This window comes from Necator americanus, chromosome IV (assembly GCF_031761385.1).
Source record: "Necator americanus strain Aroian chromosome IV, whole genome shotgun sequence".
Classification (NCBI taxonomy): Eukaryota; Metazoa; Nematoda; class Chromadorea; order Rhabditida; family Ancylostomatidae; genus Necator; species Necator americanus.
This window is the reverse complement of record NC_087374.1, coordinates 10933291-10953311: the sequence shown is the minus strand read 5'-3', so window position 1 is coordinate 10953311 and position 20021 is coordinate 10933291. Positions and strand designations below refer to the sequence as shown.

The window sequence follows — 20021 nt, the reverse complement described above, 5'->3', positions numbered from 1 at the left end:
GATGGTTCTATGCTGTATAGAACACCGGTATAATAACGATATTCGTCAGACAAAACCTTTTACTGACGATGATGTAAAGAATTTCATTACCATACCCTCCACCAAGGTAATCCCACGTCCAACACAGAGAGGAAGGCTTCTGGAATAGCGAGTTCTCATGTGGTCTTAGTCGCTATAATAAAATTGGAAAGCTTCTCTCTCTGCTTACTCCATAGTAGGCCGTGGATCTCGATGTAAAGTTTCTCAGGCGTTCTTCTGCGTTCAATTTTGCCATTGAAATTGCAAACAGTGACCTTGTAGAAGGTACGGTCTCCTTTGTGCAAACTCTCTAGGTCCATATAGAAAACTTTGATTTCTTTTTCTTCGTAGCTTTATGTTGAAGCGTAAGCGACAAAGAGCGTGAACCAATAACGAAGATAGTCAAAGCTGATCCACGGGTCAACTTTGACTATACAATTCTCCGACTGGGCTTGTAAACTGTTCGAAAAAGCTTATATTTGTTCCCACACTCGTGTTGACAAGGACGCTAATTCCGCCTGCTCAGGGCACTCAATGGTTGGCGTCATCTCATTTCGGTCAGTCCTATGTTTCAGATCTACAATGGTCGCCTCCGTTGCATGAAAAGGTCGTCATAATAGTCGTTTTTTTTTCTCTGTAGAAGCCTAAATGCAACTACATCGACGCACCAGACGTTCTGTCGGAGTCAGCGGACGCTTTCCTATTGCTCCGCCTTGTAATTTATTCTAGAGCAAGTATGACAGGTTGCAGTTGCAACGAGTTTTGTGAGAGGATAGATAATTTGGTTGAAGGAATGCGTTTTTCCTGGACGCGTCTTCTCGTCACCTTTGCAGATCCCAGTCACTTGATTGCAAGTTTCGACTGGACCGACCTGCATACTAGGGCACTACAAGTCAATTCTGGCACAGCAGAAAGAAGAAGCATGCCCTGATTGATGCAAGGATTCAAACGAAACAAAAGACAGCTATTCCTTGTGTTGCAACATATAAGAGGAACTTGCATCTATCAACAGATAAACCACGTAATCGTAGTATTCACATAAAATAGTGAGTGTGACCTTAAGCTTTTCGAGTAGTGGTCAGAAGTAGGGGTTGTTTGGGTGCAATTCACATTTTTCATAAAATCTAGGGACAAAGAGTAACTGCAATCATTTTCGATAGTCAATGAATCACGAAGATTTTAGGAATTTGAAAAGAACACCTTATTGTCCTTAGTACATATAAAGAGACAATCTGATGGTATAGTGAAATTTTTTCTTCTAATGGGAATAATAGCATGATGCGGTTTCTCGGTTGCCAGATGAAGTTCTCCTCAACTGTGTTTCATCTCTATCGATTATTTTTGAATATTAACAATATCAGATGTACTACTCACATGACTTGCCGTACAGGGACGGCGTTTATCAGTTGACAATCGTTACTAAAGAAAATGTACGCACTCGAGTTGTCGACAAACTGAAGCTCTACTTACGAAAAATCACATCAAGATCTGGAAGAAACACGCAAAACTCACTGTGGAGATAATTACCTACTGTAACTTCTAACTTTCTTTTAAAGGATATGGCAGAAGTCTACTGAATTCACTTGGAAGATAAATATTGCAATGACAAGCCACTGGGACTATTTCCTAACTGTTACATTCCAGCTAAACGTATTCAACATGAGCACAACGCGTTTTTCTATTTTTTAGCATTGATTCTATTTCTAGCAAAGCAGAACGGATTTTGTTAGATTAACGAGAGACGAGTCTGTCAAAATTACTGTTAGAAGAAAAAGAAAAAGAAAGAGCGAGAAAGAGAAGATCTTCTGAAGAAAATTTACGAGGTTACCTGAAAAAAATGTAAAAGAACAACAAAGAACACAATTAACAGTATTAATCGGTAAAATTTCCTTTCATCCTACCACCCACTTATCCCACAAAAAAATCTGACGCTGTTATTCTGTAGGCACGAACATTGTCCGCAAAAGAGTATAGTGCAGTTCATAAACGCTTGCGAGTGAGTGACATTTAAATTTTTGTTCTTTGCAGCATTCCTCCTTCGAAATTCCATCTTATTCATCGTATTTTAATGTCTGATAGCTGCCAAACTGATCCGCCGGATGGAACTTTTAGGTACTACACTATCATGCTGTAGTGCTCTCAAGAGAAGCTTTTTGTTCCTTTTTAGGTTATCCTCCTTGATATTCTTATGAAAACAAACGGAGCATTGTAAAACCTAACAATGTTTTGAAAAGTAGCAATTACACCACAAGATATTACGGCACAGTAGTTTATTGAAAACTTAACGTATTTATAGATTAATTGGCGACAGTGAGCCAAAACGTAGTTAATTTCCAATCACGTAATAATATAGAATTGTCATAGTATACAGTGCTTTCATGAAAATGCATAACATCACTAATAGAGGTTAAAGGGAGTGTAATACACTGAAGGAGTGTAATCCTTTGACTTTTCTTCTCGTGGTACCGACACGTCTTTTTCCACTTCTAAAAATAAGGATCAAATTAAATAAAAATAAACCGAAAAGCAAAGCATAAAAGTGTGTTCTCAAGTGCTAAACAGTTTAACTCTGTATTGAATCCTTTAGATTACTTATGTTTATTGAAGCGTACCTCTATTTTTCTTCCGTTTAACAAGATTATCGTAATCGGTTATGAATTTTAAGACATCCATTCTTTTCGTGACTCCTTTCCGTATAAGACATTCAAGAAGTCCTCTGTGAATGTATAGGTACTGCTTAAAATGATAATTTCATGTCCTGCTTTTTTGTGTATATAGATTATTGATCCATCAATCTGAACGTCCGTTTAAAACGGGACTTCAGACCTCTAGTGGTGCTCACTTCGCTCACCTTCTCTCTTCAATAAAAACTAAAAGTAGCGACACTTTTTGCGGAATTAGACTTGTGTCTTTCTAACAACGCTTTAGTTTTTTTTAGAAATATCTACATAGTCGGAAGATTTCATAGTTTTCTTCTTAAACGCGTCGGTTCTACATTAGGAGAATATTCATTCCCGTCTTTATCCAAAAATTAGCAAATAATGCGCTAACATGAAATGATGTGCACGTCATCAGTCGATAGTGACGAAGATAAGATTCTAAGCTAGATCACGTAAACTGTTATCTACTATTTAAGCAGCCGTTCGCATGGGTGTTTCCAATTTCTAAAGAAAACATGTTATCAGCCTGAGGCAAAGGTGCAGAGAAATAGATATGCGGAGGAGCACAATAGGATGAAACGCAACAAAAGCAGTTGTTATGGTCACGAAACCACCATCTATCTATCTATTCATCTATGTTTTGAAAAATCCACATGAAGTTGTGTGTTATGTTTCGCAATACTACTACACTATTCTAATTCGACCCTTTTCGATTCGATTTCGATTCAAACGGCGACGAGAAAATGTTATCACCATTTCGAAGTAACTTTGCGGCTCAATTATAATACTGGTCCTAATTCTTTCCACAGAAACATTTTTATTGTGGGCTATCATAATGAGAAGTTAAGTGAGCTTACCACATCGTTCTGGATACTCTGCATTCGCTGGTCACGCATTTCTTTCAACACTGACTCCATTTTGAAATTTGTTCTTGTAGCAACCATATGAGCAGCTAATTCAATTCCAACAAAGCATCCTGTTCGTCCAATCCCTGTTAGTAGTAGTTTTCGAAAGTGGCAAAATAAAAAGTGTAATTCGAAACCTTATTTTCATGTTATGGAACAACCTGCAGAACAATGCACCACAACCGGAGCATTGTTTCTTTTTGCCCGAGCAATTTGGACTAGTTCAAAACTGGCTTTAAAGTTTTCGGGTGCAGCATGATCCATCCAGTTTTCGTACCATATGTGTTGAATCTGAACTCCAGAATCTCTACTTTGAAAAATTAGTAATACATTCTAATTGCACGCATGAAGTTAAGTTGACTCTATTTTCTCCAGTTTTGAGTTCCAGTGAACGGGACCTTTTCTTTCCTTCCTCTATTTTTGACTTCTAAAATTCCACATGTTGCGCCATCTGTATCAGGTATCACTGAGCGAGATATACATTCAATTACAAAGTCTCCGAACACCAGTTTTCCTGCATAATAACACTTTTAAGAGCTAATTAGATAAGAAGCGGAAATTTCTTCGCTAACAAAAAAAAGTGCTCTCACCTTCACTTTTTGGGAAATATTCATAGCATTTCTCTTTGCCTTCTTCGAAAAAACGACATAACATTATAATTAACTGAAAATTCCGCAAGACGTTCCGCCAAATTATTGTGCCTTTATAGCTAACAGCTATTTTGTCAGAAAAGAAACTAATTTTGTCGTGAGAACCAAGCATGCATTGACACTAGTTGTACGCCTGGTCATCTCTGTACAAGCGGCTAACTGCGAGTTACGTTTACAGATAGTAAGGTATTAAAATACAGCATGATTTCCAGGCAGCATTTTTCATCAAGATCTCCCGGTAACTATGGATGAAGTCAATTGTGGTGGGTCGATTGGTGTTGGTGCCATCCTCCGTCTTTCAGTTGAGGGCCGCAGTTGTTGCTGCAAACCCTACCTCATACCTCAGAGCAGCGGTGGCCCTAGGTCGTCGGGCAGCTGTGGTGGCTAGACTTCTTCTCGGCAGGTTCAACCATGCCACAAAGGTGTCCGACTGGTAGCTTGGTCCTAGGGCGGAGGCTACAGGCTAGCTAAGTGAGGAGGTAGCACGACGATTTCGGTGCCAGGCTGCTAGCTTGCTAGTGCGACAAGCCGATCGATGACAACACCCCCGCCGCGTCATACTACTAATGTCTACTGTGTGTTCTTCAGAATCTAAGACGTCTCCCAGAAGCGATGGGCATCGTCCTGGTCCGGGCGATGTGGCAAAAATGCGAGGGTTGCCGGCTAGAGGACGGAGCCGGTCAAACACGTTAGTCCGCCATTGTCAACAACATCCAGTGCGCCTACAAACACTTAACGTTGGTACACTTACCGGAAAAAGTCGTGAACTGGCAGACAGTCTCAGAAAACGCCGTGTTGAGTTATGCTGTGTACAGGAGACTTGCTGAAAAAGCTCCAAGTCAAGGGAAATAGGCAATGGAAATTATCTACCAGGGCACATCAAATCGCAATGGCGTTGGCGTCGTATTGACCGAGACGTTTAAAAACAGCGTCACACACGGTGGATCGACTATCTTATCGCCTACTGGCTGTAAAAGTAGACACAGGAGAAGTGGAGTTGGGAGTTGTCTCTGCTTGTGCGCCCCAGGTGGGCTGCAGTGAAGAAGAGAAGGCGTGCTTTTGGGAAAATCTGGGGCAGTACGTCCAAGCCCTGAAAGGTGAAGAAGTACTCCTAATCAGAGGGACATGCTGGTTCTCGGAAAGACAGGTTCAGAAGTTGTCATGGAGGATACGGCTATGGAGCTCGTAGCGACGACGGGTTGCGAATCTTGGCGTATGCTGTTGCCAGTGACTTGATCATTGCTAACACGCAGTAACTTAGAAGAAAATCGCATTTGATCACGTACACCAGCGGCGGTCGCTAAACACAAATAAATTTCTGGATATCTGGATACGCCGACGAGATCGCCGACTTTTGTAGGATTCGAAAGTCATCCCTACAGACCATGTGCATTTGCTCATCATGCACTTGAAAATCTCCCGTCCAAGGAAGAGACATCTAAGGACTGAAACACAGAGCATCAAATGGCGGAATCTGAAGAATCGAAAGGAGGTATTCTCAGCGTCCGTATACACTTCCCCACCCTACTCGCAGTGTGGAGGAAATATGGTCGTCTACCTCCAGCGTCATACACTTGACAGCGGAGAACACTCTGGAAAGACCACTCTAGGTGAGGCAAATATAAAAAAAGGCTACGTGGAACGGGGAAGTTTAGACGGCAATTTGCGAAAAGAAGTCCAAGTACAAGCCCTGGTGGAGGGCACATCAGCGTGAAGATCGTGGTCCTTACCTAGCGGTGAAAAGGGGGGCCAAGAACGCAGTCTCCAAGGGTTTTGTTTTACCAATTACTGCAGTCGATGTCAGTGCAGGAATCGTAAAAATGAAGTCGAACAAAGCAAGTGGTCCTGAAGACATACCTACTGATGTCTTGAAGCTTCTAGGAGATCTAGGGTCCGTGTGGCTGGGATCGTTGCAGAAGGACGGACTCCAGACGTTGGAAAGGGAAAGAAGACATTGCTGACTGCACTTCGTACAGGCCTAAACGACTGCTGTGTCATACGATGAAGGTTTTTGAGCGTGTCCTGGAAGCTCCTCTGGGGAAGATTGTCAGCGTTTCACTCAACCAGTGCAGCACTATAGATGCTATCTATGCTGTCCGTATCCTCTTGGAGAATCATCGAGAGATGAACCGCGGTGTGCATCTTGCTTTTCCCGATCTCGAGAAAGCTTTCGACCGTGTCCAACATGAGCTGTTATGTCCATGAGGTCGCATAGAGTACTATATGAATAAGTGCGGTGAACAACAGCTGCTTCATGCAAGATCTACCAGCGTTCTACGATGTGCTGCTGGAACAAGCAGGCCGTTCCCTGCCCAAGTAGGGGTTTATCAGGGTTCATCACTTTCACCCTTGCTGTTCATACTGTGCATGGACACGATAACAAGGGAATCCAGAAGCAGCATCCGTGGACACTACTCTGCCGACGATGTCATGCTCGCGTCGAAGTCTCGAAATGTTCTTCGAAAACAAGCCCAGTCTTGGAAGGATCGGCTGCAGCAACATGGGTTGCGCCTCAATGTATCAAAAACTGAGTACATGGAGTGTGAACCAAGGATAGAGAATTGTTCAATTCGTGTCGATGGCACCGAATTAAACAAGGTGGACTGTTTCAGGTACCTTGGATCCAAAGTGACTTCCAGAGGCGACGTTGATCAAGATGGTCGAGCACGTGTTAATGCGGCAATAATGAAATGGAAAATGGAAATATGTGCACGGTGCAACAAGAAATTCCCTGTGCTACTGAAGTCGAAGATCTGGAAGACGGTTGTGCGTCCTGTTGCGCCTCACGGATGCGAGTGCTGGCCGACGACCAAAGCCTTGGAAAGAGTGTTGCTCGTCATGAGGATGCGGAAGTTGAGGTAGACCATGGGTGTAACGCTAAAAGACAAAGACAAACGACACTGTACGCTCCATTTTCGGCTGGGTCCCGATAACTGAAAAGATGAATGAGGCGCGACTGAGATGGTTTGGTCACGTTTTGCGACCAGAGGAAAATTCTGTTGCCAAAACCGCTCTAAATCTCGATGTTTCAGACGTGAGACCGAGAATTCGTTGGTTTGACCGTGCGAAGCTGGATATGATAGATGCGCGCTTGCGTACGGGTAATGCTGTGGATCGAATCAAATGGAAGACAAGAAGCGGAAACGCGGACCCTGCAACAACACGGGACAAACACTAAGAAGAAGAAGTCGAGTGCCGCAGTTCGCATCGGAAAACGAACTAACATTAAATTTCGGGATGGAATGATTGCTTAGAGACAAACCATACTTGGACGCATTTGTCACCCTTCACATTTGTTTTTTTTTTTTGAAATGTTATCATTGTGAAATGCAAGAACTTTTTGGTTTTCTTAATCTCTAACGAGATTTTTTCCAATCAGTCTATTTTTTCCAGAAATCAAGAGTACAAGAGTTATGATCTATATATAAAACAAAGTTTGCAAATCCTTCAAAGACGACCCTAATACCTGGATGCATGGTAAATGGTGATAGTATGTGATAGTTTTTGTAGATTTTTATAACAAGGTATATGTAGATTTTTGACTGTATCGCTACTTCTAGTGATTTCAGCAGTGTTGAAGTAACATCTAACAGATGTGCATACCTTGACATTTTCTTGGAAAATCATCGCCCAAAAACTTTCAACTGTATTTGCTAGGGGTCCTTGTGCGCAAATAAACACATTTCTGCCGACCATAACTTTGCTGGCATGGATATAATCACTATCTTAAGATGAAATGTTTAAGTTTAGAAAGGTTTAGAAAAAAAAGTTTAGAAAGGACTGGAAAAAGTATGGACACAAAGTAATCAATGGTAGTAAAGTAATTTTCATATAGTTTATTAGATTTAGATTATAAAGGATAAAGTGTCTAGCGTAAATCTATCAATCAGGGAAGCGCCCCACGTTCGCTTCAATTCAGAATCGTTCGAGGTTTACGAACGTGTAACTGGCCTATACACTGATTTGCGGTGACTGACCGATGTGTCAAGTCAGTGTTTTTATCCTCCCAGACAAGTTTGGTACCAATTTATCGACCCCGAAAGGATGAAAGACTTGGTGAGCACTGGGGCGGATTCGAACCTCCGATCGATCGTGCAGGAAGCGGAACCTCTGACCGCTACACCACGCCCGCCCTTACACACCTTTTACAATTTCATAGTTTCACTTTTTTGATAATCCGTCAATGTGTTCACCTGCACCTGCTTATGATGATTCTTCGATGTATGCATAATTGTCTATTACAGCGTTCCATCTCTCCGCTAGGGTCGCAATTTCCTTTGACCCTAACCTGGACAGCTGAGACATATGGAAACACTCAACCGATTTGAAGAATAGTTCTAAAAGATTACTCGATGAATATGACGAAGAGACTACAGAAAATGGTTATATCTTCAATGATGCATTAATGCTGCTTGCGGATAAGGAGTCTGATTCGAGAAGCAATGAGAGGTTGTCGGTGTCAGATAGTGAGAGCGAACAGACGAATGGTTAAAGAAGATACGGCTTCAAACGTTCCTGCGTGCTATTTTCTACAACGAGTTCGATTGGAGCGGGCCAGCCGTGTGAACACGCCGCATCTTCCGGGCCGAGTTTGACGCCAATTAGCAAGAAATGGACGGAATCACCCACCTCCCCATAATCTACCATCCCATATAAGAATATCCACCTGAAATCCGCACCACCTCAGATTCGTGGGGTGATGCCTTTAAGCGACGCAGAAACAGAAGCATGGTGACTGGAAATTTTCTCAGCAATTCGATCCGCATGATCAATCATCGATTGTTACGAGCTGTATTTGGACGAGGAATTGTTGTCAGTAATTGTTGAAGAAACGAGTAAGCAAAGCAAGAAAGAGGATCCTAAATTCAATGGCACATGTGAGATCAAAAACTTTATTGGATTATTTGTAGTGCATGTAAAAGCCGAATTTGCATTGTATGTTTTTAAAGGATGCACAAAAAGTGGTTTTGCAATTAACGTTTGAATTTGTCTCTTGTTTTTAAATGATAAGAACCTCTTTCATGCCCATGTTGTGTGTGAAATTATTCGAAGATAATAAACCAAATAAGTACAAAAAACTTTTAAAAAAAATAAGGAGGTCACGAGAAATAACTGCTGAAACCATGCGGCTCAACGTTGAGCCGCATTGTCCCACGCGACCAAAAAGCGCGGCTCACCGTTGAGCCGGCTGTCGTCAAAGGGTTAAAAAAATAATTAATGAGGTTTTTGGCGCTGGTCAATCCCTCTCGGATGCACCCTCCGATCGGGTTTATGCCTTAAAGTGCTGGTCTGCTAGTCTTTTTTCGAATATGCGACCATTCCTGATTCAAACATTAGAACAATAGGTTCCACTGCAATTCAGAAAATTTATGAACACGTATGTGGTTCATTCAATGACTTGCGGAGACCAACGTATGAAATAAAGTGATCTAATAAGTGAAGCAAACTCCTAAGGAAGTTGGCTAATAACTTATCGATTGCGAAAGAATCGAAGGCTTGGTCGAGGTTGGAAGGCTATCGACCGCACAACTTCTGATATACCTGCGCTTCATAGCCATCCCCTGAGACCTTCCGTATCCTCGGTTTCAGTTGAAACTTGAAAAACAGGTTCTTAACGATAACCACAATGAACCCCGAGAGATGACAGAGTACTTGCTGAATAACTTTGCTCCAGGACATAACGATTCACGGCTTTGTTGCGCTACCCTTTGTACCCATTTGTTTAAGAGATTTATTCATTAAGGCGTATGCCTAAGAATCAATCGTGCAGTTGATTGAATCGTGAAATGGTACTCAATGGATAACTTGCTTCTTCTTCTAGTATATGTTGATTAATTGCGAGGAAAGAAAGAGTAAGAATCTCCCTCGAAGGGTATTCTGAAGTCATTCAGCGCTGATAGTCCAACTCGAATTGAATTTATTCTGTCTTGAATATATGACAGAAGTAAAAGTAGGGATGCATCACCTAAAAGGGCCGAGAACTACCAGTATCTAAAAACATTTCGAGCTTAACTTTGTAATTTCTAACAAAAAAGATCAAAACGACCTGAAGCTCGGTGCAGTTACGTTCGGCACGAACGCTCTACGCGGCGCAGTGAAAGTGGCGGCTGTGATGGGGTTGGACTCTAGATAACCCCACTCAACTCTGCAGTCTGAGTCTTTCACAACCGCAAATTCAACCGCGTCAACTTCGAGCGCAACCGCTTACGCAACTGCATCGAGCTACAGGTCGTTTGGGCCCGCCTATAACTAACCTCTGTTTTTCAGTATTACTCTAGTATTGTCTAATAGAAGAACATCTCTGTAACGATTAAATGCTTCATTTGCAGTAAATGCCTGTTTAGGACCTCCCGGAATATATCCCTTTATTCTCCTGAAATTCCACTCGGTTCGCGTGAATGCTGTAGAGGAGTTCGAAATGCGATAGAAAATGTGCTACGCATTCTAACCTCGTACTTATTAATGCTTACCTAAATTCTTCTCTAATGCTTCTGAGAGCTCCACTTTTCTTCAATCGATCAAGAAGAGGTCCTACGGTTTTTGCAATTGCTGCTGCATCACCATCATCCTAAAAAAGTTGAAATAACGTTAATTTGCGGGCTTCTCAGTGGAAGGTTGGAACTAGTAGAAGTCGCTGCTGGTCCAAATGTTTGATCTTGCATCTTTAAACGCATCGCCTGAAACCCGTACCACCCCACGAATCTAGGGTGGTACGGGTTTCAGGGGGTTAAAGCCTATGCAGGATCGTAGATTGTAAGGAAGAGGGTGATTCCGTTCATCTCTCCCTGTATCAGTGTAAACGGATAATCCCGGAACGCTGTTCCTTACGACGGCTTCTGTTGGAAAGCGCAATCTTTGCACTCCGCCTTGCCTGCGATTCGTCCGAATGGGTTTTCGATCGCAAGCTGGAGGGCGAAAGGGAGGTGCGTTGCAATAGAGGACATCGTAAGAAACAGCGTTCCGGGGTCGTCCGTTTACACTGATACAGCGAGAGATGAACAGAATTACCCTCTTCCCCACACTATACGAAGCCATAAAGGCATTACCCGCCTGAAACTGCCTTTGAAGGCATCACCCAACGAATCTGAGGTAGTACGGATTTCAGGTGAGTATTCGTAAACGGGATCGTAGATTAAGGAGAGGGGGGTGATTCCATCCATTTCTTCCTAATTGCCGTAAAAAAAACGGCCCGGAAGATAAGGCTTCGAGCGATCCAGCGCGCTATTTTCAACGAGTTCGATTGGAGAGCGCCAGCCGTGTGCACACGCCGCATCTTCCGGGCCGATTTTTACGCCAATTAGCAAGAAATGGACGGAATCACCCACCTTTCCATAATCTACGATCCCGTATACGAATACTCCACCTGGAATCCGTACCTCCTCAGATTCGTGGGGTGATGCCTTTAAGCCACCTTCCGGCTACAATACTTTACTAGTCATCTGGAGTGTTACTTTCAAAAAATGAAGGACATCTGTGCATTTATCTGCAAGAACTACTCTTGTCATGCATGTATTTTCATGCTAACGTTGTTTTTCCCATGATGTCCTTATCGTATCGTATAGTCTTCAAAAGAACGACTAAAAATCTCGTGCACTTACAAACTCCCATTTTGTCTCCTTTTTCATGTTACTGCTTGCCTCCACTCCGCTACACGATGTTTCGGAAATCTGTAAACTATGACAATATTACTGCGAAACAATTCTGAGTTAACAAAATTTATTACGGCTAACGTTTCGGCGTTGTCGCCTTCGTCAGAGCCTGGAAAGTAAGAACATTTGCAATATATCCTCTCAAATGCCTCATCCAGAACAAGTCATCATCCCCTAGGATATTACACCCGGAAACAAAAACCAAAAAAAGCACAAATCGTTGTGCCTACCTCAGTAGCCGCGTTGCCGTGATGTTAGTGGATATCCGCGTGGTGCAATCGCTCCGCTGATACTAATTAGGATGCGACCCGCATATGACCCCGTAGATCAAACCCGCAAAGGTCTTGATACAGAGCCAGCTCGTTGGTCACGGCTAAGCACTCTTCCTTTCTATTCATTTTTGGACCTTTTGCATTTATCCAAAACGCTTCTGCTAAAGTTCTGCGAGCTATAATTTCGGGTTCGTACAATAGAATTGTGACAGCTATGCAGAAATGAACGTTTTCATGACATTGTCTGCGGTGAACTCCGAGGGGAGTTGCTGCATTCGATTGCTTCATCCCCCTTAGATGTTCTTTAATGCGAACACAAAGGGGGCGCCCTGTTTCGCCAATGTATTGGTCCCCACATGTTTTGCACGAAATTAGATAGACTACACCAGAGACCATGCAGTCCCCTTCCTTCCCGAATGGGCATATTACACAGTCTGGAGTGAGGCAGAAGTGGTCGTACATTCTGTTTTGAACTAGTTGTTTTTTGAGATTTGTTGGAGGTATTTCCACAACTCTCACTTGGTCCTCGACATATTCTTGCTGCGCACCAAGATCTGGCCTACGTGCTACATTACCAATGTAACCGTTAGAATTCGCGATGCGTTGCGCTAGGTTGATCGCATCAATCCGCTCCTGGACATCTGATGTCACCCTTACGGCTGTCCTAAACATGTTTTTAAAGGCATCATCCCACGAATCTGAGGTGGTGCAGATTTCAGGTGGAGTATTCGTATACGAGATGGGAGACTACGGAGAGGGAGGTGATTCCGTCCATTTCTTGCTAATTGCCGTAAAAAACGGCCCGGAATATGCGGCGCCGCATAAGACTGGCGCGCTCCAATCGAACCTCTTGTACAAAATGGTGCCCCAAAACGAATGAAGCCGTATCTTCCGGGCCGTTTTTTACGGCAATTAGGAAGAAAGGGACGGAATCACCCTCCTCTCCGTAGTCTCCCATCCTGTATACGAATACTCCACCTGAAATCTGCACCACCTCAGATTCGTGGGGTGATGCCTTTAACCACAGATTTCTTAGTTTTCCAAGGGTGAGCGGAAAGACAATGAACTAGAATGTTTTTGTTGCTAGGTTTTCGGAACCATCGTGTCTTCCATTCACCATTGGACCACTGTATTTCTACATTGAGGAAGGACAGCCAATTTTCTTTGGGTTTCTCCCTTGTGAACCGTATGTAAGGGGACTGTTGGTTTAGAAGCTCGAAACAAGTGTCCATCTCGTCTTGAGTGGGGCATATAATGCAACAGTCATCAATATAACGGCAATACAGGAAAGGTTTCCGTTCCAGGGTTGTTCTATTTTGGACATGAATGCAATGGCTAGTGTGGGAGCTAGTCTTTGTCCTATTGCCAATCCCCTGACCTGCAAATGTTCTTACTTTCCAGGCTCTGACGAAGGCGACAACGCCGAAACGTTAGCCGTAATAAATTTTGTTAGCAATCTTGGCTGTTGCTTAAATTCGACTATCAACAAGTTGCAATCTCTATGCCAAGATTCAAGGAAAGTCGAACTTTCGCAATTCTGAGTTGTTTACTGTTAACACAAAAAAGAATGTCCTCCACTTCGGAGAGCTTTCTTTAAAACGCTACTTTCTCCGTTCTCTAAAGTTCAAAAGTTGTTCGTGTCCGTATACACAGTTTGACGAAAGAATTGGATGAAGAGGTTTTAGAACGAGAGGATCCCATAGTATTGCACTGTTATTTACTCGCAAAGAATTTCTTAAGAGATAGAAAAAAGTGAAGAAAGAAAGTAAAGAACATCTAATAAAAGTTAAAACTTTCTTGGAACCCGGAAAAAAGAACGTAAAAGTAGAGACTCAGAAGCGCATGGAAAGCTCGGAACGAAATTTCTTGTGTCTATTCCTAGTCAAGGCTGTTGCAATGTTGTTGCACTGCATTGTTGTGTCTATTTCTCTATGATCCACATAATTTAGGGCTGGTGTAGCACAATTAGTTGGAGGTCCGGCTTCCTTACATAATCGGTTCTTTGAACCTTAGGCCCAACCAAAAAGTTTCATCCTTTCGGGATTTTGACTTGGTACTAGACATGTTTGAAAGACAAGAACGCTGCGTGGACACATTGGTTTGCCTTTTTTTGTATTTCAACACAAACACTACTGGGTGTCCTTTGAGAACATTTTCATTGTAAATGGACGGCTTAATTCTGTTTTTGCAGCTTTTCGAATGATGATCAACGTCAAGGGTTTCTCCATTAGAAAAACATGGCGTGGGTGATAATGCGTAGCGTTTCGGTGCGTTTCTATGAATGATTTTGAGGGAATATTTAAGCGAAATATGAGGCTAAGAAATCGCCGACAACATGCGCTCTTAGATGAAGAGCAGCTCACAAAGCGAATACTATCAAGTCTACCGGAAAGCTCTGTCCGCTTTTGTCACAAAAAGTTTCGATACATAAGCGTGTTTATTCCCCGCATAATCGGCTGTAGATCTTTATCGCTTAATGTATACATATTGACGTAGCAAATTAAACAAAACACAACTGATTCACGTTAGTCTTAGGCTGCCCGCAGAGTTCACAGCCGCGCGAGCGGCACCGCCCGCACGGGTCTGCGCTTGAGGGTTATTGAGCGCACTGTTGTGACTCAATAAGCATCAAGCACAGATCTATGCGAGCAGGGTGTGAACTCTGCGGGCAGCTTTAGGTGTGAAGCGATAGTATATCAATGGCTACTGATAAAGTTCATTTACGTCACTGTGTTCTAAGCGAATTTCAAGAAAGAAGAAGTTCTACAAAAGCATTCAGAAAATTATTGGAAGTGCTTGGTGAATGTAAAGTTTCTGATAGGACATGAAAGAGATGTTTCAAAAAATTTGAAATAGGTGATTTCGACCTTTCTGATCAGCAACGTTCTGGGCGGCCATCTTTGCTAGACGACGATGTTGTTAGGACTACGTTGGAGCGAGATCCTTTTTTGACACCCTTGGAGATTGCAGAAAGGCTTAGTTCAGCTAAGCAAACCATCTCGAACCGTATTCGGGAGATTAGTGTGGAAATATTCAAGATGGGAGCCACATGAATTACGTCTGAGGAAGTTGGATGATTGAGTCGTCATGTGCACATCTCTCCTTGCTCGCAACAAAATCGAGCCTTTCTTGAACCGAATTATAACTAGGGGTGAAAAATGGATTACCTACGGAAACATCGTGAGGAAGAGGGCATATTGTGAATCCGGAAAACCTAGCACATCCACCTCTAAACCAAATTTGACTCTGAATAAGAGAATGTTGTGTATATGGTGGGACATACGAGGACCAGTACATTGTGAGCTTTTAAAAAAGAACGAAAAGCTCAGTTAGGAGAACTATTATCGGCAACTGGATAATTTAAAGATAGCAGTCCAAGAAAAGAGGCCGGTCATGTTCAATAGAAGGGACATCATACTGGATCATGGTAATGCCAAGCCACATGTTGTTTTGGGGACTCGTTAAAAAACTGCGGATTGGTATTTCGGAAAGTTCTGGAAAACTCCAAAAAACTATTTCGGAAAGTGCTGGAAAACTCAAAAAAAGAGCAGGACAGAGACTGGGTGGTGGACGTCATGATTCGACGGTGTGGCCGTGGAAGCTTATGGAAAACTCTTTTGAATCCACACTAAATCTATGGATTAACTGATAGTGATTTTTTCTTAATCGTTCTAACCTCTTAAATTTTTAACATGTTCATAGGTTGTTTTGCACAAAAATAATTTCATTGCCACACATATTTCTTGCTGTTTACTGCTTTTCTCAACAAAACCTCTTGTTATGACGCAGATAACTATTTGAAAGTTGAACTATTTGAAAGAAAAATACCACTACCGGCGACTCCCTTCATTAATCTAAGAAGGACATAAACGTCAGTGAAACATTTTTATTAGTGCCCTCTATTAAAGTTGAAAAAAACTCACCACAAGTTTCTGCTCGCTTTTGTTCTTCTTCTTTTTCTGCTGCAATATAAAGTATTTTGTTTCAGAAAACCATCATGCAAAGTATAAAAGAAAAGCACAATATGAGTACAAATCTATTCAGAAATTTGGTTCAGGTAAAAGGGAAAATGTGTGGTTCTTTTTCATTGTCTCAAACTTGCACAACGACGGTCATCAGCTGCTAGTTTTCCTAGACATTGTTAATTAAAATCATAGCGAATACATCATGCTAAGTAGATTTCAAACCCCCCAAAAATCCCTGTTCTATTTAATATTTCCCTGTAATTGCTCTGTTTAATTGATCCATACAAGCTTTGTTGATCTCAAAACTTCAAAGATGGAAGGTCAACAAAATTTAGATATGATCGAAAATTTTAAATTTTCAGAATAATTGAATACGAAAAGCGCTGTATAGATTTTTCACTCTAAGTCTATCATCGGCAAGGCTAAACCAATTTTTGTGATGCTATGTCTCTGTGGAGCATCCTTTAAAAAATCTTAGAAATGGAAATTCGTCTGCAATTGTTAATAAAGCTGTCTAATATTGAAGTCCTCTTTTTGTTCTTGTGTTAGGATCAAGTTTCAGGCGTGGTTTGCGGTATGATTATTGCTGCTCTTCCTCGTATCTTTTTCATAGTTTCCCTTTCTTTTATGGATTTCGCTATTGTGGCTTTGCATCTGAGCATCATTGCTTACTCTACTTGCCATTCGTCAACTGAAAGGCCATTCTGCGGTATCTCTTTCCGAACCTTCCTAATCTCTACTTCAACGTTTTGACGTGCTCGCGTTTACAGTTTTCACGTGTTTCCAATGATTGCGCTTGAGAATAGTTTGACATAGTGCGAACAAGCGATCAAGCGAGCTCAACAAGCGACAGCTATGTAAACAATTTTAGTCAATCCGTTGCCTTAGTACACATTACGACTGTCAGAGGGAAGTATAATACAAGTATCACACTATATCATAACGGCTTATTCTGTCACGTGTATGTCACGTGAAATTCCAAATACGAGAGGTCCCACGGCGTCGGATTTGTTGCGCCGACGCAACAAATCTATAAAATGGGCTGCGACGGGTCCCAGGACGTCAAATTGGTGCACAATAACTTCGTAAGTAAGAAAAAGGTGAATGAAATGTTGTAACTGTTCCCCAGACGTGGCCACTGGCCCTATTCACCTTGTTCACCTTTACGACTACTCCGTGGGTCTATCTCCTAGCATGTTTGCCTCATCTTGGTAACACGCTTTCTTCAAAAAGAGGAAACACCCATGCAATGGCTGCTTAAATAGTAGTCAACAGTTAACATGATCCAATGTGGAACTAATCCTTTTTAGTACGATGGCGTTGTTCACTTGATTTCATGTTAAAACATCATTCTGCGATAACTGTTGAGGAGAAACAGTACCCACCCTTATAGTAATGATTTCAAATTTTATCAACATTGTATTGGTATCGATTGTCCGAAACTGAAATCTAAATGTTCTCCAAATGTAGAACTGACTCGTAAACTATAAAGTGTTTCGCCTAAATTTACTTTCAAAAAAAAAAAAGAAGAAAGCTGTTAGGGAAAACAATTCTAATTTTGCACAAAATGCCACTACTATTGCTTTTTATTGATAAGTGAATTCGAGCCAAGCGAGCACGACAAAAAGTCTGAAGTCCGTCTTTAGCCGGACTTTCAGATTGGTAATATATAATTTACCAATCTGGACGTCCGGCTAAAGTCGGACTTCAGACTTTCTGTGGTGTTCGTTTCCGCTCTCCTTTACTGACCAACAAAAACCAGTAGCAGTGCCATTTTGCCCAAAATTGAAAATTGTATCTCTAACAACGTTTTCTTCATCTTTTCTATTATAAATGAATTTTATAGTCTCCCTTCAGAACGCGTCAGTTCTACATTTGGAGAACATTCAAACTTCAACTTCAAACACTCCTTTCCAATAAGTAATTATTACTCGAAGTATGGGTAGCTAGTTACAGTTATCACACATGAAAGACGTCATCGTACTGATAAAGATAACTTCTACATCAAATCATGGAAAGTGTTCGCTACTACTCAAACAGCCGTTTGCACGCGAGTTTCCCTTTTCTGAAGAAAGCATGTTACTAACTTGAGGAAAACGTGCAAGGAAATGGACGCGCGGAGGAGTCGCAGAGGTGAAACGCAACATGGGCAGTGGCCATGGCTAGAAAACGCTTCATAACGCGTCTTTTACTAATTGCCAAATACACGTGAATTAATTACTACTACTGATAAAACTGCACAATGACACACCACCTACACACTGGACCCATCCCATGTCATTTTCCGGCTCTACGGAGCCGGCGCACCAATCCAACGCCGTGGGCCCCTCCGCTCCTCATTTTATAGCTTTTTGGCATTTGTTGGTAGGTTCACTTCGCCTACGGCTGAAGTATCCTTGAGTTACTTTGTAATATCTTGCGATCCCTGCACTGCATCTACAAGTCTGTGTTTTCGAATCGTCTTCTCTTCCTCATAGTCAGATCTTTCAGACACCGCCCAACTGTGATGACTCCACTGGGTTTTTACCGAGAGGTTCCAGGTCCTATCGTCTCGCCAGCCTCCCACAGAACTTTAAGTCCACATAAACACTTCTGCTTATTAGGTGCTGCCCTGACTGCGAACTACTTAAGGAAGCTCCTTACACTCTGCGATAGCGCTGGGAAGGATTTAATGATCATGAAATCTAATTGGTAGAGCAAATCACTTAAGTGCTGTCGTTACAACCATCCATTTGGACATCAGTGCCTATAGTTACCTTTCTGAGGAATGATTCCTGTTCTTCATGTTGCCTAAAGCAAGGTTAGTAGTAACCCTTTCACTTATTATACTTAGATCATCGAACATAACGATTATTGCCAAGATAGCCAGTCAAATCCAGAAATAACCGCTTGCAAACACGAAGAAATTAGAATGCAGTCCTGTTTTTGATAGGCATTGATAGAGGTGGAGAAAATCGTGGTGTCAGATCCTATTGGCCCGTTCACCAATTGTAAACCTTAGAAATAAGACAACAGTTTCTGGTGGAGGAACGTGATGAAACGATAAAGTGCAGCCGTAAATGTTTCACGGTGCAAACCACCCCCACCCCTAACCTGCCTTTGTCGGGAGCTCGTTGCAGATAAGCGCATCGACTCTCACACGTATAACTATAGAAGGGTCAAAACGATATGAAACACAATGCAGTCTCGCAAAAGGCAGCACTCGAAGCGGTGCAAGATCGAGATCGCGGCTGGAATCGAGGTGGGACCATTGCGAGCTAGGACGAAGAATGGTGTCCATTTCTTGTCCTACGTCCTAACAGTTCTCTCATTATCTTCTCTCTTCTCTCATTAGCTTCTTATTGCTGTTTGACTCTTTGTTTGCAGGTGGTTAGCCCAAGCAGAAACGATCTTTCTACTTGAAGAGGACCCAAGACAGAAGCTGCTAAAGTGGGCGAAGTTCAGGATCTACCCATATGTAGCTTCGACCATCCATTAAATGCGTTCCACCTTAGGCTGCCCGCAGAGTTGACAGCCGCCCGCGAGGTTGTAATGTGTGGGCAGCCTTAGAAACCATGTTGTTCTGCGATCCAACACTGGACACTCACCAAACAAGTGTGCAGAACGTGAAAGTCCTGTTTACCGCAACACGCATGCCTCATCGAACAAGATTCTAAGAAAGTGCTGTTTGACCACATCACCCTGCACTAGCGCGTAGAAGTCGCTTCGAAGTGGGAAATTTCGAAGAACATTCATGTGACTCCAAATATCTGAGCAACTCTTCCTGGCACTGCGTAGCTCAACAAATCGTTGTAGTGAAGCAAGTTTAAGTTCTTTGTTATACTTTAATCATTGTTAAAGTAATGCTCACCTTTAAATCCACTTTTCTACTTGGCCGCTTCATCCCTAGGAATGGTTGCAAG

General features: G+C 42.3%; 3 protein-coding genes across 3 annotated transcripts; 2 read left to right on the top strand and 1 right to left on the bottom strand.

The window, feature by feature from the left end:
- Positions 1–2415: 2415 nt before the first annotated feature.
- Positions 2416–20002, bottom strand: RB195_000910 (uncharacterized protein; the record flags this gene model as incomplete). The annotated part of the gene is made up of 12 exons (XM_013440123.2): positions 2416–2504; positions 2631–2754; positions 3536–3669; positions 3745–3874; positions 3982–4097; positions 4174–4246; positions 7837–7958; positions 10488–10606; positions 10704–10801; positions 11832–11900; positions 16078–16116; positions 19970–20002. 12 exons carry the CDS (start codon positions 20000–20002, stop codon positions 2416–2418), a joined length of 1146 nt encoding a protein of 381 aa, XP_013295577.2.
- Positions 4482–6438, top strand: RB195_000912 (uncharacterized protein; the record flags this gene model as incomplete). Its single annotated transcript, XM_064197470.1, has 4 exons — positions 4482–4655; positions 4822–4921; positions 6028–6124; positions 6210–6438. 4 exons carry the CDS (start codon positions 4482–4484, stop codon positions 6436–6438), a joined length of 600 nt encoding a protein of 199 aa, XP_064053351.1.
- RB195_000911 (uncharacterized protein) lies at positions 6457–7095 on the top strand (the record flags this gene model as incomplete). Its single annotated transcript, XM_064197469.1, has 1 exon — positions 6457–7095. The coding sequence occupies one exon, from the start codon at positions 6457–6459 to the stop codon at positions 7093–7095; it is 639 nt and encodes a 212-aa protein (XP_064053350.1).
- Positions 20003–20021: the final 19 nt, after the last annotated feature.